The sequence below is a fragment of the Leopardus geoffroyi genome, chromosome A2 (genome assembly GCF_018350155.1).
Source record: "Leopardus geoffroyi isolate Oge1 chromosome A2, O.geoffroyi_Oge1_pat1.0, whole genome shotgun sequence".
Classification (NCBI taxonomy): Eukaryota; Metazoa; Chordata; class Mammalia; order Carnivora; family Felidae; genus Leopardus; species Leopardus geoffroyi.
Window position 1 is genome coordinate 143,655,038 of NC_059331.1, and position 26,267 is coordinate 143,681,304.

At 36.7% G+C, this 26,267-nt stretch overlaps 1 protein-coding gene across 4 annotated transcripts in view; it reads right to left on the reverse strand.

The window, feature by feature from the left end:
* GRM8 (glutamate metabotropic receptor 8) overlaps positions 1-26,267 on the reverse strand; it is a 765,850-nt gene that overhangs the window by 61,285 nt on the left and 678,298 nt on the right. For all 4 annotated transcript variants that reach the window (XM_045495503.1, XM_045495499.1, XM_045495500.1 and 1 more), the window contains exon 9: positions 18,626-19,561. In XM_045495503.1, coding sequence (XP_045351459.1) covers positions 18,626-19,561 — 936 coding nt within the window. The remainder of the gene's footprint in view (positions 1-18,625; positions 19,562-26,267) is intronic.

The following is a 26,267-nucleotide window of genomic DNA, read 5'->3' on the forward strand; positions in this document are numbered from 1 at the left end:
TTGCTGTATTTGTAATATATGATTAAAAGCATGAATGATACATTTTATGGAGGAAAACAGCCTCAGTTTAATGTCAGTCAATGGAAAATACCTTGATAGTGAAATTCACTTTGATATAATTCCTAGATAAAGTATATAAAGGTCAAACCATTTTTGAATTTACAACCCTCATGTTATAAATTCCTTAAGCATTACTTCTTTTTCAAATTGCTTCACATTCTCTTTTTCAGAATATTACGGTAATTTAAAACCCTTTTATATGATCTGGTATTATACCAAAGGGTCCTTTTTCTTACCACTTCACTACTGGTTTCCTACTGTGTGTTAGGAAGGCATGGATGCTTGCTTAGGTTAGTCCCGTATGCCAAAGAAGCATGCTTCCTTCTGATTCCTGTTAACCAAATATTGATTTTCAGTCATTTAAAATCTGAACAAACTCCAGCTTTTATTTGAAACCATTCCAATATCATCAATTGCATTCATATTTGGGTTTTAGTTTCCTGTAAGAGGTCTTACCAGATGATTCCACAAATTCTCTCTCAGTTCTCCAGGGGAACAATGTCCAGAGTTTCTTTTATCAGTGCTTTTTTAGCAAACCGTAGCTTACAAAGGGATTCTATTTTTCTGAATAGCTTAAATTCCCTTTTTCATATTTTATTCCACAGTTTCAATATTTTCCCTTCGTTTTGGAATAGTTTGTCCATTTCAACTAATCTCTCCCACTGCTCAAATGAAATCACACATATAATAACAACAAAAGAAGAGCTATATACCTGTATTTTAAAATATAATTGTACCATAACATCCTGAAATCTCAATGCCTTCGAATAGTAAAGCAAATTTGGAAAATTTTATATGTGTAGAAGGAAAATTATAAATATTTATCATATTAAATATTCTGTTTTTGTATGGAGTGCTGATAAGCAAAAAATATATCTATTCCATTTTATATCTTAGCTCAGTATATATTAAGTCATTTCCTAAACTTACTTTTTTTAAAAAAAATATAAGATAGGGTTGTCAGATTAATTAAATAAAAATTCAGATAGCCAGTTAAATTTTAATTTCAAATAAACAATGAATAATTATTTTGTATAAATATGTCCTGTGCAATATTTTGACATCCCAAAATATTATTTATTTTTAGCTGAGATTAAAATTTAATTAGGTGTCCTGTATTTTGTCAGGCAACTCTATACTAGGTTGATTAGACTAGATTTATGAAACAAAGATAAATAAACACGAAGTTAAAATCTTCAAATTATTTGCTGTAGAATTTAGTAAAGCTTTATGTGTATATTTAAGGCACAAGAACATTAATTAACAGTGCAAATATGAGTTTAAGTTACAAGAAAAAGTACATCAAAATAGACCAGTGCTCCTTGGATAGGTGACTTTAAAGCTTGACGACTAATAGTTGTGGTGATTGGAACAAAGGCCTCCCACAGACGTGGACATTCTAATCATTGGAACCCATGAATGTGTTATGTTACATGGCAAAGGGGAATTAAGCTTGCTAATCGACTGACTTTAGAATAGGTAAATTATCCTGGGTTATCTAAGTGGGTCCAATGTAACCAAAAGGGTCCTTAAATACGGAGAGGGAGATGGTGTCAGTAATGCCACCTGACAAAGGTTCCACTGGCCATTGCTGGCTTTCAGGATGGAAGGGGACCCTGAGCCAAAGAATGCAGGCAGCCTCTAAAGGCTGGAGAAGATAGTGAGAGACCTCCAGAAAGAAAGCAACCCTGCTGACATCTTGATTTTAGCCCAGGGAGACCATTTCTATCTTTTGACTGCCAGAACTGCAGCATCAATTTATGTTATTTTAAATTACTGGGTTTGTGATAATTCGTCACGCAGCAATAGGAAACTAATACAGTAGGTAAATATTATGTATAGTCGGTGACTCCTTGGGTGATTTTCTGCTGTTTTCAGATATGGCATACCATTCCTTAAAACCAATTTTCTTATAATATTCATAATAATGAATATGTAAGTATGTTTAATATTAAAATATTTTTAAAGTATAGGGATGCACACTTTGAAACATAGTATATTAAGCTGATATGCTGTACATTAAACATTTTAATTTACATAAACGCATGTGCATAGTGAGTGAAGCTGCTTTATCTTTGCATTCTTTTTCATATTTAAATATCTTATTTATTTGGCACATACAAGATTGGCTTATATTCTTTACTGACACTTTTTCTTGAGTAGTAAAGAAATACTAAATTTAAAAAATGTGTTTATTCCACAAATGTATATAACAATAAAAAGAAAAGGGCAATGAAATATGAGTTGCCTTCCATATCTTCTAAGTTCATTAGTGTGATAATCTCCCTTTTTTAAAACAAAGTATATACTTTATTTTTTTAATTTTGTTAACGTTTATTCATTTTTGAGAGACAGAGAGAGACAGAGTGCGAGTGGAGGAGGAGCAGAGAGAGAGGCAGACACAGAATCTGAAGCAGGCTCCAGGCTCTGAGCTGTCAGCACAGAGCCTGATGCGGGGCTCAAACTCACAGACCATGAGATCATGACCTGAGCCAAAGTCGGATGCTTAACCGACTGAGCCACCCAGGCACCCCGCAATTTTCTTTTTAAATCACACAGTTAATGAGTATCTCCTGATAGAATATATTATTAAAGAGTGGGGAATAGGACCAAAACAAACAAACAAACAAAAACAAAAATAAAAACAACTTATAAACAAACTTGTAACATCTCCTCTAGTACTATTTAGAGTCATATTGCAGTCATAAAAATAATTTGACTTTAAATACAAAATCATGAAATAATTGGTATTGAATAATTAGGCCCAATCTATTAAACCAGAGGAAAATATGAAACATTTATTATCTGCTTGGGACTAGGTCTACACTAAAAGGATAGGGTGCTATAGTTAGGGCAGATTTACATAATAAGAATATAAACTTAAAATGTCTCAAGCACCCAAATGCATTAGCACAAAATGTAGAGAAGGAAGAAGATGCAGAATGTCAAAAAAAGACTTGTATGTAACCACCATACCATGCTGCCCCCATGCAACTAGACTGAATGCAATTTAATTTCTCAGGATGTTACTGAAATTAGCGCCCAATTTCTAACTATTACACATTGTGGTTAGTTAGAATTGACCTTAAAATATTTTCTGCTCTAGAAATATGTCCTTTATGTTTCAAGACAAGTATATATATTTCTCTGTTGGTCTTATAAGATTCACCACCAATAGGAAGAAAACTCTTGTCACCTACATGGTTTCCATACTTGAATTAAGTCTTTAAACTATCATAAATTACTTTTCAAGAGAATAAGAGCTTTTATATTTTTCAGTTACAAAAGAACTTGAAAGCATCAGCTTTCTTCCACTGTCCACAGGATGAGTGAAATTAGGGGAAAAAAATAAAATGGGGAAAAAAATTCACAGGTATACAAAGAAACTTAACTGACTCTTGCTACCAACGCTATAATTTGTCACAAGAGGGCTGCTTAGTAGACATAATTTCCTTCTCTCTTCCTAAGGCATTGTGGCAGAGGGATTTATGATACTGCATTGACTAGAAGTACAAAGAAAATGTGGTAGAAGGGGATAAGGAACTCACTAATGTGAGGTGAAATCAAAATCAATCTCTAACAAGAGATTACTTCACACATTAACTTCTCTGGGGTCACATCAAAGTCTTGCAGCCAGTGGCTCATGTATTTCTAGCTGGGGAAATGATTTGAATGATAAACAAGGAGTAATGATGAATAGAATGTGCCAAAGAAGAGGTACATAAAAGCTAAACTAGCAAAATCAGATGAACTAGAAGATGTCTACTGTCGGCTGTATCTTATAGCTCTCCCTTCGTTTGTTTTTTCAACTAGAGAGCAAAGAAATTTATAAATTAATGTGTGGAATATCGAGTATTGAGTTGCCTTTTTCATTTTCCTGCCTAAGATATCTCAGTAAAACTGAAAGAAACATATGGTGTGAGTACATGCCCCATAGGGCTTTTTGGAAAAGTAATTCAGATTCTGGATCATACTTCTGTATCATGCTATGTTGATGTGAATGCACTTGATTAAGGTTTGTGAGACCGATGGCTGCCTCAAGCACATTTGTTTTCTGAAATGCTTCATGCATTAATCTGCATCCTTCACTACATATACATAATAATTTTCACATGCATTTGCTTAAAAATTAGGTCACTCCTCCAAGTGCTTGGCCATTTCTTATGTAACTGGCAATTTTCTTTTATAATGAGAGCATCTTAGAATTAGGGACCTCAGAGAAATGTGAGAAAATCCTGGAGGCAGTTATTCCCTAGGCTCTAACATTCCAAATGAGGTTGGAAGAGAGGTCGCCTAGTCAAGCCCTCATTTTATAGATGAGGAGACTGAGTTTCAGGGAGATAACTTGCTTTATCAAGGCTACAGAGATGTGAAGGAGAGACGAATCTTTCAGCCCAAATATATCCCCACTTTTGTCTAACTCACTTTCTGGCACATACTGACTCAGAATTGGCTTGAAAATGTGTATCATTTTCCTGTTCATCTAATTCAACAACAACCTTTTAGCTGACAACTATTCACAACGTACTTTGACAGCCATTGTGGGGCTAGCAAGAAGTGAGAATCAGGAAGAACACAAAAGAATTACGCTTATTCTCTCTGCCCAGAGGGTTTGTGGAATACAATCATACATACAACCATAGATGCATAAATGCTCCAAGAACACAGAACACAAATTTGGAAACATAAAATAATGGATACCCAGAGAGAGTCCATATATGCTCAGAATCTGTAATGTTTTGTAAATTAAAGAAGATTTTTATGGATTGGTTGATTTGGTAAGAACACTGGTTTCATTGAAATGAAAGGCTGTAGTAGAAAGACAAGATTTGAAAAGTTAATGGACAATAGGAAATAATTTTAGCTTAAGAACCCTTTCATAGCCCAGTTCTGGGACCTAGAAGTCAAACTGTAAACTGTTTGTGATTATGGATGACTTTGCTTTTTGCTTTTTGTGTTTTTCAGTCTCCTTTTATGCACATGTTAACTTAAAAAAAAAAAAAAGAACCCTTCCTAGCATCTTTGGTAACAACTATAACAATTTTTATTTAGTAACTATTCTATAATTACCAGTTTAAAAGGGGTCTCCCCTATTAGATGCATGAAGGTAGGCCACATCCCTCAATGTTCTCAGCATTGAGCAGAATAAAGGTGTTAAGTAAAATTGGCTGACTGAGTAAATATTTTTTAAAGAGTGACAAAGCAGAAGAAGCATATGGAATAACATCAGACGGCAGAAATCTAGAAGGCACTCTCAAGGTACAAGTCCAGAAGGTCAGCTTATGTCACTGAAGAAGCCTTAGAGTAAGGATTTGACCTTAGAAGTGGAAAGGAAAGAATGGATCTAGGAGCAGTTTCAAAGGAGTAATATAATTTGTTGACAGAGTATAAATGAGAAAAGGGAAGAGGAAATCTTGTGCTAGCTCTCAAGTTTGGAGCTCTGAAAAACAGATAATGTTGATACAAGAGGGGAATAAACATGAAGATTACGCATAATGGAGAATATAAAGCAGCAGCTAAAATCATGAGACTTGTAGTCAAACACAATAGGTTCAGCCTCAGGCACACCTCATGGTCGCAAAAATTCTTAACTTCTCTGCTTCTCTTAGAGATGAAAGGAGATCATTTATACATAAAGCGCTTAGCCTGGTTTTTGGCACATAGGAGGCATTCACTAAATAGCGATTGTTTCAAACATGATAAATTTGGGTTTTAGCTATCTTAATTTCACAATTTGGGTTTTGGATTGCTTTCAGATTCGGGTTTGGGATTGTTTAATTTAACATTTGCGTGCATGTAAAAGAGCAGGCACTAAGAAAGCCGTTCAAAAACATGAGTGTAGCTTTTATAGCAGAAGCCATGTGAATGACGAGTGCTCCACGGGAATGGTGCCCGGGAGAAAGGCCAAAAGCAGGGGCAAGTTGAGCAGAAGGAAGATGAGATCAAGGAGGCAAAGAAACACAAAGAGATTCCAGGCGATATGGCTTCCCAGAGTGCAGGGGAGGGGATAGAACATAAGATGGTGGTATCATTGCAATCACAAATGTTTGCGTGCTCTCTCTATAAATGCACTATAAAATAATAAGTGTGGTAGAAGTAGTTTGAGAGCTTTCTTTGGAGATATATTCTTTATGATGCTATGGTATGGACTGTCTCTAGTCATTGCTGTTTTTCTTGCCACCTTCTACACATATTTTTCTTTTTCATTCCAAATATAATTCTTGATTTCATGCTTTCCGTTCCTAACCAAATGTTCAATACGTTGCAGTTTGATTGGACATTTTAACACGGGGAAAGTGTTGTGTTGAAGAAAGGACAGTACTACACTGATAAGCTGCTGATGTAAACACTTTAGGGTTTTATGACAGGCTCACAATCCACCAATACTATTTTCAATTCAATTCAATTTGTGTGGATGAGAATTTTAGAGAAAAACAGCTGGTAGGAGAAACATATGACATTTAATCTTGCCTGAGAACATGAAATCTACAAAGCTGTGTGTATATGGTGTGTGAAATTTGTGTGTTGGTATACACTCGCAAAGGTTATACTAGGAGCTGTATTCTACAGGATTTGGGCCAACGGACAGATGAAAACATTACAGTCCTTGGTACTTTTCTGGAGATAACTTGACTGAGCAAATAACTCAGAGAGTCTAAAATTCCAATGAGAACATTCAACTGATTGCAATTTTTGAACTAAGAAGATTTTTTTTTTCAAAATGAGAACAACCTCTAGTCATCCTTAACAAACAAACACACAAATAAACTTACAGTTAGTGGTGTCGGTTTTGATTGGTTCAAAATCACTCCCTGTGAACAAGATTTAGAACACTGCTGCAATGTAGAACCTTGCAGATTACCACATGGATTCACCACATCACATTTTAGAATGATTTTAGAGAGAAAAACATATAATTGAAATTTGGCATCTTCAGATTTTTGTACGCAAGTGCCCAAAGTTATACAAAAAGGGGATATATAGTAAAGGAAAAACTACTGACTGAATCTGGTCACAACCATGACAAACAGAAAACCAAAATTACCCTAAAATTTGCCCAAGATTACTGGAATATAAAATCCATTTAACACCCAAATTTACATAATGACAAAAGTGATGATATATTTAAATTGAGTAATAGTCATTTAGAAATGATTTAACTTTTATTTCTAACAAATTTGCTTTTTCATTTCAACTATCAAAATTCATTTGAATGTTGTAGCAGATTTGGTTACTGAAAATCATAGTCCACCAGAGATTTTTTTCCTTGTATCCTTACCTTTGCCTTTATCCCCACAAACTGATTTTTTACCCAACTTCACTATTTTGGCCCAAATATCCTTCTCCATACTTGGTTAGATGCAGTCATTAGCAATTGAAAAGAATTGCTTTCTCTCCTTTAGCTCAGACCAGAGGAAAAACCACAGACTCTTGCTTTAAGTTTTTTTAGACAGAGTCCTACTGGCAGCCACAGAGAATGTTAGGAATCACAAGACCAAACAGTGCCAACGCTTCACCTCCTACTCTGTCTTCCTCCGTTCCCAATTCAATTGGAAATGAGTCTCTCCTATTTTCCCCTGCCACATGTCAAGCCCCCAATATATCTTGCCTAGATTTCTTCAATAATCTTGCTATTGTCTTTTCTCTTATCCTTGCACACTACAGTTCATCTGACTCACCACTGGGCAGACAAATCTGACAAAATGGAATTGTGCTGAGAATACATCCATGCTCAGAAACATTCAAATATACTTCAGTTCCTAGTAAATGCAGTACAAACTTGGCCTAAGTCCCACCACAAAATGGCTGCCAGTTATCTGATCGTATTGTATGAGTAACAATATAATTTAGTGCCCAAAATACTTTTTCAGAGTAACAGGAGTGATATTAACAACAGGGCACGTTGGGATGGATAGGTCACCCACCTCTCCCTGTGACTATGGTGAACACTCCCTTCAGTCACAGGTTTTACACACAACCTGTTTCATTTCCACCTCCTTCATGCAGACTTTTTTGATCCCTCAAAAGGATATGCTACCTTCCTCCTTCTCTGTCTGTGGCCCCAAGACCTCAGAGTAGGCACTTTGCCTCAATTTATGTTATTCTGCCTTGTATTGGTCATCCATGTGCTTGGTTTGGCCCCTTCTTGACCCTAAACAACTTGATAGCAAACTTCTTACTCATCTTTACTTTTCTTAAACACCAAGCAAAGGTCCCTTCATATAGCAGTTAACACATATTTGTAAGTTAATTTTTTTTAACATTTATTCACCTTTGAGAGACAGAGAGAGACAGAGCAAGTGGGAAAGGAGCAGAGAAAGAAGGAGACACAGAATCTGAAGCAGGATTCAGGCTCTGAGCTCTCAGCACAGAGCCTGATGCGGGGGCTCAAACCCACAAACCATGAGATCATGATCTGAGCCGAAGTCGGATGCTTAGCCGACTTAGCCACCCAGGCACTCCATTTAACAAATATTTCTAACCAAATGTAATCACTGACTGTAAACAAATATTTAAATTGTGGCCCTTAAAAAATATTTATTTAGTAATGGCATTACTAAATCCTAAAAAAGAGGGAATTTATAAACTGTGACGATCAAAAACTCTCACGTCATTTTACAAATTCAAAATCCCTCACTCGTTTCTGCATCTGAAAGATTTTTCACAAAACACACATTACATACCAAAAGCCCCAATATGAGAATATGCATTCATGTTGTCTTAGAAAGGTTTTTCCTGAGACTTTCACTTAAACCTTTCTCTATGCAGTCAATTCTATGTTTATCAAGTAAATTTGTTAAATGAAATAAAATCTAAGTATTTCTCAAATAAAAACCCTCCATCACCCAACTTCCCATATCCTGATGCTATTCTAGAGAATTAACACATTTTAGGATGTTTTTTGTTTTGTTTTGTTTTGTTTTTTCTTGTGGTTTAAATCATGCACTTATCTCTTGGGTTATCAATTTGGATTGTATCTGTGAGTGACTTAATATGCCTTAATATGCCTACACAACTTCTCTGTTGTCTGTCTTTAGTCATCACCCAAGTTTTTAAAGTTGTGTTAATATTTTTAACTTAACAGGGCTTACACTGTTAATATTCACTTCCATATTTCTGTATTTCGTTTCCAGATTTCTTCTAACAAAGTAAGTGATTTTTGTATATGGCTACTGAATGTTATTCCCTTCAGATTCATCCAGGTAGCAAGACTGGGCTTGCAGAGAAGGAATAACCATAATTACTAAAACTCTACCTTTTAAAGGGTAATTAGACAGTAGGGTCCAATAGATCCTTTTATAATCCCTTTTTAAATACCTTCGTTTCTTCGAGGTTATATGAAATGCCACTGTTACTCATCTCATATCAGATATGCTTTTCTTATTTTGTTGGATAACATCTAGAATAATTCATATATGAGATATGTAGGCATCAGATTTTCTGAGCCACATACATTTTTAGCCTCACATTGATTGATAGTTTGGCTGGCTATACAATTGTAAGTTTAAAATACTTTCCCTTAGAAAGTCTTTGCTCATTGCCTTCTAGAATCCAGGGAGGCATATGAGGCCTGGTTTTCATATCTTGTATGTATCTTTTCTCCCTTCAAAAAGTTCTTAGAATTTTCCCTCAATTAATGCAATTTTACTGAGATGTGTGGGCCTTTCGATTTTAAAAATTGTCTTTCTTCAATTTGTGAAACTTCTAGTTTTTTATTTTATTTTATTTTATCTGGCCATTTCTTTCCCTTCTTTGTCTGTTTCTTCTTCTCAATGCTTATTAGATATATTTCAGAATCCTGCATCCATTCTGACAGTGTGCTTTAAAAAAATTTTTTTTTTAATGTTTATTTCTGAGACAGAGAGAGACAGAGCATGAGTGGGGGAGGGGCAGAGAGAGAGGGAGACACAGAATCAGAAGCAGGCTCCAGGCTCCGAGCTGTCAGCACGGAGCCCGACGCGGGGCTTGAACTCATGAACTATGAGATCATGACCTGAGCCGAAGTCGGCTGCTCAACGACTGAGCCGCCAAGGCGCCCCATGGTGTGCTAACTTTTGCTCAGATTTCCTTTTTTCACTTTCCTCCTTTTCTTCTTGGTTCTTCCTCTGATTTCACCCTTCAGATCTCCACTCTTAACCCCAGCTATCGTGTATTTACATTCAACTGTTCAGCTTTTTATTTTCACATTCATATTTTAATTTCTAGGATCATTTTCTTATTTTCTGACTGATCTTTTCCACAGCAACCTATGCATGTGTGTATGTTCAATATTCTCTGGATTCTCTCTGGAACACTCATTAAAATTCTGTTGTTAAAAATTCTCTTGCGTTTTCTGAATTACCTCTGGTTTTGTTGTGTGTATGTGTGTGTTTGTATGTGTGTATGTGTCTTTTTAAACAATGACATTGGGTCTTCAGTTACCATGACACCCTTGGCTGTTGTATGATTATGATGTAGGGCCAGGTCAGTTGATAAGGATTATTGGTGGGGTCCATTTTCCTTGGATGGGAGGGCTGACCACACACCTGTGTACGTTGGTGACAGTTGTACCCAGCTGGCTTCTCTTGAAGATGCATGGATAAAGGCACACAAAACCACCTACCACAAGAGGAACTTTATCTAAGAGCTGAGACCTTTATCATATCTCTATCTTGTATAGAAGATGCATTTCTTATTGCCCACCTGTTCATGTCTGTCTGAAATAAAGTTACTTCAAATTCTGCGTGGTTTCTTTCTCAGTACCTTATACCCACACAAGTAGACTAACATAATCCTACCATCAGATAATTCCCATTCTTGAGAGTAGAATTCTCTAATACCTGTAATCTTTCTCCTTGTTAAATTGGAGCAGAAAGGAGGGGACTCCTGGGTGGCTCAGTCAGTTAAGCATCTGACCCTCGGTTTCAGCTCAGGGTTCATGAATTTGAGTCCTCATTGGGATTCTCTGTCTCCCTCTCTCTCTGCCCCTCCCTTGCTCACTTTCCATCTATCAAAATAAATAAACATTAAAAAAATTTTTTAAATGTTTATTTAAAATGTTTGTTTAAAAAAAACTTTTTAAATGTTTATTTCTGAGACAGAGAGAGACAGAGCATGAGTGAGGGAGGGGCAGAGAGAGAAGGAGACACAGAATCCGAAGCAGGCTCCAGGCTCTGAGCTGTCCGCACAGAGCCCGACATGGAGCTCGAACTCACAAGCCGTGAGATCATGACCTGACTGAAGTCGGTCGCCCAACCAACTGAGCCACCCAGGCACCCCAATAAATAAACATTTTTAAAAAGTTGGAACAGAAAGGAAAAGTGAGAAGCTCACTTGGACTAGCTATTTTGAAATGTAGCTTTTTAAATAATTTTGCTGATGGTCACTCCCATGCCCATGTCAGGTCTTTATGCTGACTCCAGGGTTAGGAATTATTTGAAACTGTCATGGTAAGAACCATTTGTGTCTCTTGGGTTGTGCTTTCCTTCTTTTAATTTCTCTATAAATCATACCCATTTGACTTTTATTTTTCAGACTTTTCCCAAATTGTTCTACCTTATCTTGGCTCTAAAAATATAATGGCTTCTTCCCATTTTCTCTCTCTTTCCTGTCCTCTTTTTCTTCCTGTTTTTCTTTTTTCTTTTCTTTCGTTCTTTTTTTCTTTCTTATTTTTTAAATTTCACTGTTGCCTTAGAGGGAAGGGATATATATGTTCATGCCAGCCCATATTGTGAACCAGAAGCCAGACTAAGTTTCTTCTTTTATATTTCTTTTAATGATGCCAATAACTCTGCTTTGCATTTATTTTTGATAACCTGGAATTTATACTAATATTTGGTTAAATATTTTCTACACTTTTGGGGTGGGTGGTACTAACCCATATGATGCTGCATTTAGAGATTTAAAAAATAATTTCATAACATACAAATGTGATATGGTTACAGCCAAAAGGAACTATTTGCTTGCAATCTGCTCTCCCTGGCACCCTGTGTGCTCCATAAGATATAAGCATCTACTGAATCACGGAAAATGCAATCTGAAGTTATACAAGTAAATTAGTCACTGCATTCTGTACTATCAACAGTCTGGGGTATCATTAAAGTTCTGTCTATATAGAAGAAAAATTAAGTCTATTTGTACGGCATTCCCCCAGAACATTTCTGAAATAAGGTCATGGTCACTATGACTGAAAAAATTCACACTTTAGTCTTAATCAAATCTAGTAGTCTAGATTTTTAAACATATTAAGAAAGCTAAACCATTTTAATGAGATGAGTTAGCTGTAGGACTAAGTTCCCAGGTTGACTATCTAATTGTATAGTTGATTAAATTATTATAATTTGGGCATAGAAAATTCAAACCCTTTGCAAATTCAATTTCAATTAAAAAAAAAGATGAATGTGTAAATACCACAGTCTCACTAACAGCCAAATGTTTAAATTAAGTAGCCCGAGGCCTCACAGCATCCTCAGAGCCCAAAAAAGTAGGATCATGGAATCTAAGCAAGGTTCATTGAGCAAATATTTCTTCATGCTGTCAGATAAGATAGGCATCCCCAAAAGAATTGCCCTAAATGTGTAAGTTGGCAATTTTCTGCAGTGGTAATATGGAGCACAACCGGAAAAAAAGTAATAAGCCTGGCTAAGGCAGCCTTCTCTAGGAGAGCCACTTAACAGGCTTGCCTACGCTGTGCCCTAGAATCTTCTTATTTCATTTTTTCCTTCTGTGTCTTCACAAGCATATCATTTTAACTGAGTGCGTAAATGAGATTACATAAATGTTTTCTTTTCTGGTTGCTTTTCCTTTTCCCTTTTCTATTCGGTTTTCCCCTTCTGGAGTTGACTGCAACTCTGGTTTGGTATGCTAGTGTGGTATGACTCATCTCGTCTGGACACAATCTTCCACCATACCTGAAATAGGTATCACGATAATAGGAGCCATGAAACCGCGGCATCTATTTGAAGCCTTCAAAGGCATCTGCTTCAAATGACAGTACATTGACTAGCAAAGAAAAAATCTATCCTGTTTCCACTTCCTTCCTGTCGAAGGAAATGAAGCAATGCTGAGAGACGGGTGTGGCTGGAGAACTACTCTGGTCTGATCTATTCCAAAAATCACTTCCATCGTCGTTTAGGTGATATTGACAGGGTTCTCAGGCTCTTCTTTTCTCATCTCAACTTTTCCCTACAGCAGTAATTTTATCATTCTTTTCAGAACTACCTTTCACAACTCTTATTAGAGTTACTCACTTTTCAAATTTAACATATTTCAGCAATTGATTTCTGATGATACTTTCCAGTATTTCTGGCTAAATATAGGAAGTCAGTTACGCATTGCCGCAGGAACAATCCTCTCTTCCCATTCGCTGGGTCCTACAGATCTTGTTGCCTTCTTTAATTTACTTAATACAGATGATATACACCCTGGTGTAAATCTCTAATATTTTAGAAAACACATTGAGTGGGGGCGCTGCACAGACATGGTCTAAAAGGCTGGAGAAATTGAGACAACTATCTGGATAAATATGAATGTATTCAGTCGTTAAACACATTTTTTTTGAGACTCTATGCTGGCCCAGTCCTCAACTAGGTGATGAGGATATAATGGTGAGCAAAACCAAATAAGATCCCTGTCCTCATAAATTATAGCCTAATAATAGTAACAGCCAACAAGGAATGAACTTATTACATGCTAAACACCTGTCATGACTCATATCATTCTCATGCAAAACTACCCTGAGGTATCTATTAGTACCAAAAAACACACCATAATGAGACAAAAGAAGCATTTGTTTTTATTGAAGCCACCCCTCTTCCTGCCTTTTCTAGAGGATATGAGCTCAAGTCTGCTTGAGTTCTAGAGTAGGGCTGGGTACAGATGGCAAGTGACCGCTTTATATTGCTTTCCATGTGAATTTGCATTCTCCAGGAGAATTTATTACAACCTTCAGAAGTATAGCCCTTGCCGACATTTTCCCAGCCAATTTAGCAGAGTCAGGATTTGAACCCAAATCCACCTTCTGCAGAGCTTAAGCTCTTCCTTACTCCCATTATCCATCTCTGTACCCCCATACTCTTCTGCCCTTCAACAGACAGACGCGGTAAAAGAACGAGGGAAGGATGATAAGACAAAAGTATTTGATTAATTGCACCAAATCCCATTTGTTCTCTGTATTCTAGACAGAACTAAGACAACTATAATTCCTTTTTGCCTTTCTCCCTACGTATTTAGCAGCCCTATTTCAGAATAAGTGATGACAACATTTTTTAAAAGAAATGCATATGGCCCATCATTAGAATGAGGAAACTTGTTTTCCTGAAAAAAAAAGTTGTTGTAATGGGGATGACAATAAGATGAAGATATAAGATTCCCATTGTATCACAGTCTAATTGAAATCATAAATAAGCATTACAGTATTATATTAGATCGCTATTGTGCAAGGCACTCTGTGGACACCTTGAGTAGGCATTCACTGAGAAGGTACTACATGAAAGCCTCTGTGTTAAGACACATATTCACTCAGATATACATCAAATGGATACTCTTTCCCCTCAGGAATTTTTCAAGGATGACACCTGCAGGTGAGAGAAAGAAATAAAAGAGTGGGAGAGTGCTGAGGGAGGAGTCTAAGACAATTCCCAGGTTTCTGACTTGAGCCACTGGACCATGATGCACCAAGGGAAGAAAGGTTGCTTTAGCATATAGGGGTTTTTGAAATTTTTGAGTTTTGCTTTCTTTTCTGCTTTGAGGGTGTTTTGTTTGTTTTCCACCCAATGATCTGGTTGAAGCACTGTGCTCTTTGGAGCTTGGCAATGTCATAACCCTTGTCTGATTACCTTGGCTTTATGAGTGCAATTAGAGGTGGTAAAATACGTATTCAAGAGATTTCTGCCATCCTAACAGCTCCTCACCATCCCTGAGGATTCTTTTCCTGTCTATTGCACTAATTCTATTTTATTATTTTTGTCTTTTCAGTACAATTATGAGAGTTTGCGTGAGTCCATGAACATGCCTCAGTGTGTCAACCCTTCCTTCACACCACTTTTCTATAGGAAAAGAAAATTCCACTAGGAATTAGTGGAATGCAGCCGTAGGTACAAATCTAATAAATGATGTCATTAATTTCTATTGGAAAAACATGATTCAACTTGATTTCAAAATCTGAAAAAAAAAAGTGGGGAAATTAAATGGTGTTTTATCATTGAATAAAGACTTACTTCACAGAGCTGTCTGTCTTTATGAATGCTAAAATGTACCTTTATAATTTGATTTTACCCAGGGGTTTTCCAAAACATCTGTCTAAATTATTCAACTAATTTTAGCTTTTATTCCTACTTCTGTTACAATTTCAGAGAGACCTGTATGGTTAGATGAGTTTTCTTTTGTAGATTACTCTAAGAAGCATAATTAAATGCATACCGAAAGAAATTCTGCTCTTCTGCTGTCTCCTGTGTTATGAATTCTATGTCACTGACATACAGTTACAGGATGCATAGCTCTCTTGTTTGCTTTCTCATCTCAGATCTGACTCCTCACCATCTTCCCCTGCCCTTGAGCCTCATCTTCTCCTGCCTTTGAGCCTGGCACCTTGCTCGTGCTGGCAGGCGTCAGGCAGGCATCGGCCGGGAGCCAGACTGAGCCTTACAAGGAAGGCTCCGGGAAGAGGACTGACACGGGCTCAATAATTAGCACAATACTGGACACAATGCTCAATAAGGATCTACTGAATTAATGGATGTGTGTACTGCCTGCTACAAACACTTCAAGTTGATAACGTGGGCTAATTGGCTGAGCATTAGAAATGAGAATGGAGGACTGACCAGCTCTTTGGTCCTCCAAGTCAATAACACTTATATAAAGCCTTTTTTTTTTAGAGACAGAGAATTTTATTCACTTTTAATATTGGTGTCAACTATTTTAGCAACGTGAAAAAGAAATCTTCTTGTGCATTTTGTGTACTGTTTTGAATAGTAAAGATATTTTGACAGAGAATAGCAAGCAGGTAGCAAATTTTATGTGAAGGCTTAGGATGACACATAATTGTATTCTATAAAATACCTCAGTAGCCAAATCTTAGCTTCTTACAGCTCTTGATGCAGAGCCGGTCTAAATTCAGTAGCTCCTAAGACTGACTAAATAATCTAAGGACATTACAATGCTCTGAAGATTCCCACAATTTGTGTTTCTTACTGAGTTCTTCAGTCTTTTCCACATTCCATTATATCATGAAAACAAAATAAATCCACTTAACACATTTTCTAATTTGTCTCACAATGTGCTTCTCTGACTTCCTTTGATTCCACAAAGCTAAGAAAGAAAAAAATGAATTGTGTCTAGCATTCAGTCAGACCTCTGTAGGCATGGAAACGTCTGTCCCTGAAAATATACACACAAACTCCAGGTCTCAGACACGTGTTCAGCGGCAATTAGGGCGCGGTGGCACCAGCCGTCTCTCCCCGCCCTCAGCGTATTCTCCTGCCCATTTTACCCTGAAACTCTTCCTTCCTCCGGCACTGCTGCTGAGGGACAGCCCCAGTTTAGCAGGATTCTAGTTCGGAGAGACAATGGTCACCTTTTTTCGACTACCTTAAGAATGCTTATTCGTATAATGCATGCTTGCACTGCTGTGATGATACTAATCGCTTAATGTCGTACCATGATTTTATTTATTCTAAAAGTTGAGGCACTGAAAGACTTATGCAAATAGACATATCATCTTATTTGTATTTGCTCTACCCCCACTGCCCTTGAAAGTCACAATGTGAAAAGTAAGAGTAGAGGATCATTTATAAAATGTAAAGCAAGAGAGAGAAACAGAAAAGGAAGTTAGATGTCAGAACTCAGGAGATTTTGTCTGGGTAAGTATTCATTACCCAGAAAGCAAAATAAACTACTTATGGCCCCTTTTCAGATAAAACAGTATATTGAAAAAGGCAGTCCTAGGTTCAAATACAAATACAAGTACCACTTAATGTTATTAATAATTCACCTAATGCAGACATTTCCATACTCTGAAGAATATTGTTTTGCCCTGACTAGTTCAACTAACTATATCAAAACAGACCCAACAGACATTGAGAGATTTATTTTCCAGCTCATGCATTCTCTCCTAAGTCAAATTTACAAGTTTGATCCTAATAAATTCCTATCTACATATGTCAAAATATAATGTTTATTGGGTTTAGAGCATCAAACTGCCTTACTTTATTTTCCTGCCATGTGCTTGGTCCTACATAAAATATTCATGGACTTCTATCAGACCATCTCACTCATGAAAGGTCACAGGTCTGGAACCCATGGTAAGTTTTTTCTATTCAGCAGCAAGTTTGCTGAAGTACATTTTTTTTGTCCAAACATGGTTGAAAGCCACATTGATCTAGTAAGGGATGAATGCTCATACTAATGAGCTCTCTGTGCCCTTGTTGAGTACTTTTTCCTCTGAATTAGTTGGGATTTTAAGAGTCATGCATGACCTCACTTGGAATGTTAGAGACTAGGGAATGTAATTGCCCCCAGGATGCTTGATTTCCTCCTAACTTCTGATGACAGAGGGTGGAAGAATCTTTAAACCCTCATTCTGAGAGAATAACTTTTTCATATGCACATTAGGGCTGAAGGACTATTCATTCAGAAAGATAGCATTTGCCTTTGTTTTATAAAACAGCTTGTCTCCGTTAAACTACCCAAAGCTTGGAATTCATGTTTAACTTTAGTTCTCTGCTTTTCTGGACATAAACTACATGTATCCAGTTCAGCACGTATTCCCTTTCATATAGATGTTCTTTACTTGCAGTGATTTATGTGAGATTCGTGGCATAATTGGAGATTCGTGACAAAAGAAAATTATTTTAAGAGATTTAATTGATCTTCACCTTCTGAAAAATTAGAAACTGCTTTTTGTAAAACTGCCCATTGCTATCTTCTTTTAAATCCTTCAACATCACCTTTCACATATGGAAAAGTGATAACAATGGAGGCTGAAGGGAAGTAGCAAGATGGCACAGATCGAACTAAGCCATTTCAGCTTTTTTTTGTAGTGGTTGTTGCTCTACTATAAGCCCTGCCTCCATAACTAAAACCATCATAATTATTAAGGAATAGCTTTTTCCCAGAGTCACATTACAACCAGAAAAGGAGGCATTCGTCATGCAATGGGATATCTCTGGGATAGCTCATCCCTATGAATTATGTCTGACTTTCTTTTCTCCCATTCATTTTTAATTAACATTAGGAAAAAAAAAAAACAGTCATCTTAGTAGATAACAGACCTGGGAAGAGAAACCCAGAAAGTAATGTGAGATCTTTCAGTTTTCAGTTCTGCCAAGGTGGACACATGAAAGCATTCTTCATGGAAAATCAACCTTAGTCAACACATATTCAAAGTTAAGTGACCTTGAGGGATTTCATAATTATATATATATATATATATATATATATATATATATACATATACACACACTAAATAAGAAAAAATAGACTGAATCATCTTGAGAGAATATAAGTAAGCCAAAAGAAAAGTGGGAAAGCATCCTAAAGAAAGAAGTTAAATCCAGAGAAGGGTTGGCATATGCATTCTTGTACTTACCTTTTCTGCAGACTGGGCTGTACCAAAAAAGATGGGAATGAAAGCTAACCAAATGATGCAGGTGGTATACATGGTAAATCCAATAGGTTTGGCTTCATTGAAAGTCTCTGGGACACCTCTTGTTTTAATGGCATACACAGTACAAGTGACCATCAAGAGGATACTGTACCCCAGTGAGCAAATGAGCGAGAGATCAGAAATGTCACACTTGAGCACTCCCCTGGCATTCTCTGGGTCTAGAGTCCGCTGTTCTCCATAGTCAATGATGATGTGGGGGGGGTCCACAACAAACCAGACACACACTCCCAGGAGCTGGACGGAGATGAGGCTGAAAGTGATCACCAGCTGGGATGCTGGACTAATAAACTTGGGTGCTGTGACCGATTTCTTGCCCTGCTCAAATATTCGGTGGATTCTGTTGGTTTTGGTAAGAAGGGCTGCATAGCTGAAACACATGCCAAGTCCTAGAAAGATCCGGCGGAAGGAACATATGATTGTATCTGGTGCTGCAATCATTAAAAAGGTGATTGAATAACAGAGAAAAATCCCTGTTAGGAGCACATAGCTAAGTTCTCGTCCCGAAGCCCTTACAATAGGTGTGTCATTATAGCGGACAAAGGTCACGATCACAAAGGTGGTGGCGATGATTCCCAATATTGCAACGAACACAGGCACCACAGCCCAGGGAGAATGCCATTCTAGTTTGATGATGGGAATAAGCTGGCAGCCTGTGCGGTTGATGTTTGGTCTCTGATCCAAAGGGCAAAGTTCACAGGAGAGCTCATCCACCTGGTAGTTGTAACCTTCACAGCGCTCACAGTGCCAACAGCAAGGGACTCCTTTCACTGTTTTCTTCCTCTCCCCAGGCTTACAGGGCAGACTGCAGACAGACGCTGGGTGAGTGTGTTCTCTATTAGCCCACTGCATGTCTTCCACCTGTGGGGATAAAAAATTAATGAGCTTTCCATTTCCCCCCCCATTTATAATATCCTAATCCTAGCCACAGGTTTGTAATAAATCATTGAATGCTGACAGCGCAAATACAGTTTACCATAATAAGAGCCCCATTTCTTTCCCCAATATTGACTTTTTGAAAGTGTTAAATGATTGGGTCCAATAAATCATTCATATCATCAACTTGATGAGTGTCATTAGTTTCCATTTACCTCCTCAATGTTGACCAATCTGACATTCGTAGAAAGATTTATTGGCCCAAACAGTTTTGAAACTCAAGAAAAAAAGAAAGAAAGAAAGAAAGAAAGAAAGAAAGAAAGAGAAAAAGGGAAAGGAAAAAAAAGCCCCATGGAAATAGGTTTTAGAGTTAATCACAAATCTAAATGCCAGAGTCCCTGAAACACTGGCTTAGGATATAAACATACATATAAAAGAGTGATCCAAGGCTCTTCACCATATTTAGGGAAATTCAAATCACATTGTGTCAGTTTTGAAAGGAAATGGGAAAATTCACTACTTTAATCTCTGATAATCCTCATGTTCTCATGGTGATAACTATATTAATGTTTTTGCCTCCATTTAAGCATGAAATAGACTTTTATTTCCCCCAGTTTTGCACTTCCACACTGTGAAAAAGCCCACGCTGAATGAGATAGCTTGATGGCAATGTTTCTAATCGAACAAAAGTAGTCTTATAAGTGGCTTAAAGCAGTGAAACTGGTATAAATGAGAAAGTCACCCTAAGGTGCTTGGTATCTACTCAGTCTTCACGTTCCACCTTTCTCTTTTGGATTAAATCACAGAATACCTCTACTAAAATAAAATATTATTTTAAGGGTATTCTGCCAATCATTGACCTCTTCTTTGATTGTTTACTAAAGGCTCTGGACCCAGTTTCAACATGTATGGGGTAGGGAAGAGGAGGTTTCCCATACCACCAAGCAATCTTAGACCCCTGCCGGGAATCCTATAAGTTAACTCAATTCTGACACTAGCTATCGGGCAATAGCATCAGATCCCACAGGTTAAGGGCTCGGGCTGCAGGACTGTCCCCTCCACTTCAGATATCAGCTATAAGTCCAGGTTGTTACATGTGCAGATTCTGAAAGACCTATAGATTGAAGGTTCCAACAACACCGGCCTTGGGTTCAATTAGTGTGCTAGAGCAGCTCACAGAACTAGGACACACGTTACTTACTAGATTACCAGTTTATTATAAAAAGGATATACCTCAGGAACAGCCACATGGAAGAGATGCATAGCGGAAGGTGTGTGGAAAGGGCACAGAACTCCAATGCTTTCTGATTATGTCACTCCCCTCAAATCTCCACCTGTTCACCAACTTTTAAACTCTCTGAACTCCCACCTTTTGCGACTTGATGGAGACTTCATCACATAAGCATGATTAATTGAATTAGTGACCATTGGCATCGATTCAACCTTTAGCCCCTCTCCCTTCCCAAAAGTCTGGGGTGGGACTGAAATGTCTAATCTCCTACTCACATGGTTGATTCCTCTGACAACCAGCCCCCAACCATAGGTTATCTAGAGGGTTTCCAAAAGTCACCTCATTAACATAATTAAGACACCTTTATTGCTCTTATCACAGAAAATTCCAAAGGTTTTAGGAGTTTGTGTCAGGAATAAGGTCAAAGACCATGTTTCTTATTATAAATCATAATACCACATTTACCTTATTAGAAACACAATCATTTTAGCAGGACACTAATAGTACAAACTGGAATTATAGATCATAGGAGAGAACTTCTTACGAAAAGTAGCTACTATAAATGGTAAGTTCTATGAACAGTATTGACACACAATTTGCTCTCAAATATTTGCTGAATTTGTGAGAAAGGAAGGACAGTGTACAAAAGAAAACCAAAGGTCCCAAATGGCATCGTGTAGGTTAAAGCCTCAAGTCTTAAACTGGCGTTTACTACCTAGATCTAACTGCAGTTTCAACCTTCCCCAGTAATGTAGTCTTAACCAGGTCAGTCAGGAATTTTCTGATGGATGATGCCAAGGAGTCTGCCAATGGGTCTTCTCCATTCCCCAAAGGAAGATGAGGTAATCTGAAAGATAAGACCTTCTCTTCCCCCTACGGGAAGGTGACTTTGCCTGGAACAATCCTTTCTTTTCTTTTGCTTACAATTTTTTGCCTGACCCTCCTTCTGATATAAATCTTCCATTTTGCACAACTCCTTGGAACACACCTCTACTTGCTAGATGAGATGCTGCCTGATTCATGAATCATTGAATAAAGCCAAAGAAATCTTCTAATTTACTCATCCGAATTTTGTTTGTTAACAATAGGAAGCACACCACAGCAGACCTCCTGAGGAAGAAGGGGTCAACTTGACAGTACTGGGACCCAGTAACAGAAGGTTGCTCAAAGAAGCACAGAAATGGGAGCCCAAAGAACATTTAAAAAACAAAACAAAACAATACACAACTTATTTTCCCCAAGACCAGCTCTATTAACAACCCAAAAGAAGAATTACCATATCCTATGGTGGTCTGGCTCCAAAATGGCTCCCGATAATCTCACCTCCTAGAATTCGTGAACTCATGTATTTCACCTCCAACTGTGAATAGGGTTGATTTATGTAAACAAAAGTACATACCAGAAATTATTACATGTGATTTCTGAGACTAGGTCATGAAAAATATTCTGGTTTCTGCCCTGCTTTCTCTTGGATCACTCACCCCAAGGGAAGAACCACAGTGTCATGAGAACTCTCAAGAAGCCCAATGTAAAGAACTCAGGCCACCTGCCGACAACCGGCACCAACTTGTCATGCATGTGATGGAACCACCTACAAAACAACCTGTCTGGCTGCACTCAAGCCTTCAGATGACTGCAGCCCCAGATGATACCTTGACTGCAACCTCGTGAGAAATACCGAGCCAGAAACACTCAGCTAATAAGCTGCTTCTGAATAGATACTGTGTAAGATAACAAATGTTTTACTGTCTTAGGGTGTTAAATTTTATAGTTATTTGTTACACAGCAATAGCAAACTAATACTACTCAAAATAAGCTTATCCCCCCATTCTGTGACCACCACCAGTGTAACGTTCTATTGAGAATCTACTCAGAAGGCAGTGACACCTGTCATTTACCAAAAATATGCCCCAAACTGGCTCATTTTGGCAATATAATTTCATCACCTTATGGTTCCCTCTCTTTGGGAACATGCAACTGAGACTATTCTCATGAATAGATCTATCACTTCAGGATGTTTTCTTTTCTTGAATGTGGGGTGAATGATTGAGGATAGAGAGCTATAATCTCCAAGCTCAATACTTGCAGAGGCTGATTTATGTAAACAATAGTACATACCAGAAATGATTACATGTAATTTCTGAGATGAGGTCATAAACAGTACCTTGGCTTCTGCCTTACTCGAGGTGGAGTAGAAAATTCATGCCTGTTTAATTTCAAATGTTCTCCTTTGAGAAAATAGTGGTACTTGATGTGTCATAAGGGCACTCAAAACCATTAGCTCTTACCCTGTCTTTTCACCACAAGGTAAAGCAATCTATCACAACCCAGCTAATTTTCTATTAGGTTTTAAAGATTTAGAAAAGCTATTTTATTTATGTATAGAATTCCATTAGGGAAGAAAAAAAAGTTAAATTGGAAACATATAGTGGTTTCTCTTGAAAATATTGAGAAAAATGAAATGCTCCACAGAATGGCAAAAGTATTGATTTTATACTCTAATGGACTCCTAAAAGATAATAAAATACTTTTGTGAAGGTTATATTTCAAAGCTAATTATTGTAAAACCAAAATTGCATTTTGTTTGGGGTTTCTATAGACATATGAGGTTATTGAAAAAAAAAAGGCAGCCAAATATCTCAAAAACATTAAACTTCAAGACTGGTAGAGACTTTAAAGGTCAGCTTTCTAACCACATGTATAATTCTTTAATTCTTAATACATTTCATTTTCCACAAGGAAATAAGACTTGTTAACAAAGAGATACACTTATATAAGATAAGCCTCAATACATAGGATAAATATTTATCATTATGAGCCAAATATTAAATTTTCCATGATCAATTTCTGTGTACTGAACGAATAGAAAATTATTTTTCATAAATAAAAAATAAAGTTATAAGATAATGGGAAATACTGCAATACTTTAAATAGTTAAGAATTTTAAGAAAAACACCCACAGTCAAACACTACATATGACTTTTCTTAATATATTAATTATATTTTTGTAATTATATATTATATTTATTTTATATAATTATATATTAATTATATTATATATCATAATTATAATATAATTAATATATAATACAATTATATATTAATTATATTTTTTTTAATGTGATACATACACATGACTCCATTTTCATCAAGTAATCTATTTATATATAACTGCACTGTGTTTTGATGCCATAGTTGAAGTCTGGGAACCAACCAATACCTCAGGGAAGGATAAATAGCAAATAGTTGAATCATGATCTTATAAATACTTAAATATTTGAGATAAATAATGTATTTTGCATATGTTAAACAGTGATTAAAAACAATACTACTTGAGAGTAAATTAAACAACCTCTAATTTTCACAGCTGTACTATAAAGCATAAATAAAGATCATTCAGCCCTTTTGCGCAACTTTATTAACAGATTATACCATCTTTCTTATGAGTGTCCGTGCATTTTTAAAATTTGTCTTCCTTGTCTTTGACATTATTCTGATATTAGATTAGGGTTTCTTTCTAAAATATATAGTCTAACAAATGGATGATAGTTATATAGACAGACCTCCGGGGACAAAACCATAACCCATTCCTGTCTTGACAATGTTTACCAACAGTGATTGATTCTGTACGTTCCAAGCCAGTACATCTCATAGAATATGAGCCATCAACTGGTTTCTGCTGTCAAATCCAATTATTACTGCAGACAAATACACCAACAGCCAAAAACCCAAAACTTTCTGAGTGTGTTTCTTCTTCTTCTTTTTTTAGAGAGAGATAAAGAATGCAGGTAGGGTAGGGGCAGAGGAGGAGGGAGAGAGAGAATAATCTCAAGCAGGCTCCATGCTCAGCACAGAGCCCACCACGGGGCTCTATCTCACGACTGTGAGATCATGACCTGAGCTGAAATCAAGAGTCAGATGCTCAACTGACTGAGCTACCCAGGCACCCCTTGTGCTTCTATTTTTTAACCTTTAATCTTTTCAGACCAATCAACCTAGAGTAATTATTCATAAATTCTTTAAATACATTATTTTTCAGAACAATTTTCTTCTGTGTAGTTTTAGTATCTCTCAAAAAACAAAAAGACTATGTTTCCAAATTAAAGGCTCCATTATAAATAATAATTTCCAGTATTCATTATAAAATCCTTACTCAATATACCTCTATTATAGTATTTTCCCCATATTTTAAGTGGCATCTTCACTGATGTGATTACTATACATGTGGGAACATTTTAAATACTAACAGATAACTGATATAACCAGTCATACCATTCTGAATTACCTCTTTTCCTTTTGCTCTATACCTAAGCACAGTATCAATAATCATTTTGGTGACTAGTTTGCCACCCCAGTATTCAAACACCCAACTCTTCATATGACTTTATGTCATATCTGCAAATATTTCCAGTGAAACTGGGCATTTTAAAAAAGCTTTAATTACTAATTTCCACATAATCTGTAGGTTTAACAAGTGCACTAATTAGCCTAAGTATTTAAAATGTCAAACTTTCGTGTATTTTGTGAATCATGATTCACATATGAGTGAATACATGTTCCATAGTTAACCTGATAATACACCTCAAAATAAAGTTTCTCAGTATATTGGTATATATATTAATACATGAATATATATTGCTTCCTTAATATTCATCCATTTCCTTTGGGTCACACATAGCTTTCTACTCATTTTCAAAGTGGTGAGTACTATTAGGGTCCTTTGAAAATCTAATACTTACATGTGAGATGATCCCTATATTAAAGTGCTGATTTTATATAATATTACATATCCATATAACCGTTAAAAATGCAGACTTCTCAGGGCACCTGGGTGGCTCAGTTGGTTAAGCAACGGACTTCGGCTCAGGTCATGGTCTTGTGGTTTGTGGATTTGAGCCCTGCGTCAGGCTCTGTGCTGACGGCTCAGATCTCGGACCTACTTTGGATTCTGTGTCTCCCTCTCTCTCTGCCCCTCCTCCGCTCATGATCTCTCTCTCTCTCTCTCTCAAAAATAAATAAACATTAAAAAATGCAGATTCATCCTATTTAGAAGGACAATTTAAAATAAAGTTAATAAAATTTTATCATCAAAAAAGTAAAATACTTCAGAATAAGCAAGTAAAGTGGAAATTTTTTTTCACCAAAACCTATAAAATATCATTTTAAAAAATGAAAGAGGACCTAAATAAGTGAAAAGAAACCCCATGTTCATGGATACGATGCTAAGACAGAAACATTCCCTAAACATTAATTGACAGATCCAACATGATCTCTATCAAAATCCCATCTGGCCTCTGCAGAAATTGACAAGCCGATCCTAAAATCCATTCGGAAATGTCAGGGACCCAGAATAGACAAAGCAATCTTGACAGTGAAAAATAAAGTTGGAGAATTCACACTTCCTGATTTTAAAACTTACTACCAAGCTGTAGTAATCAAGACAGCATGATACTGGCATAA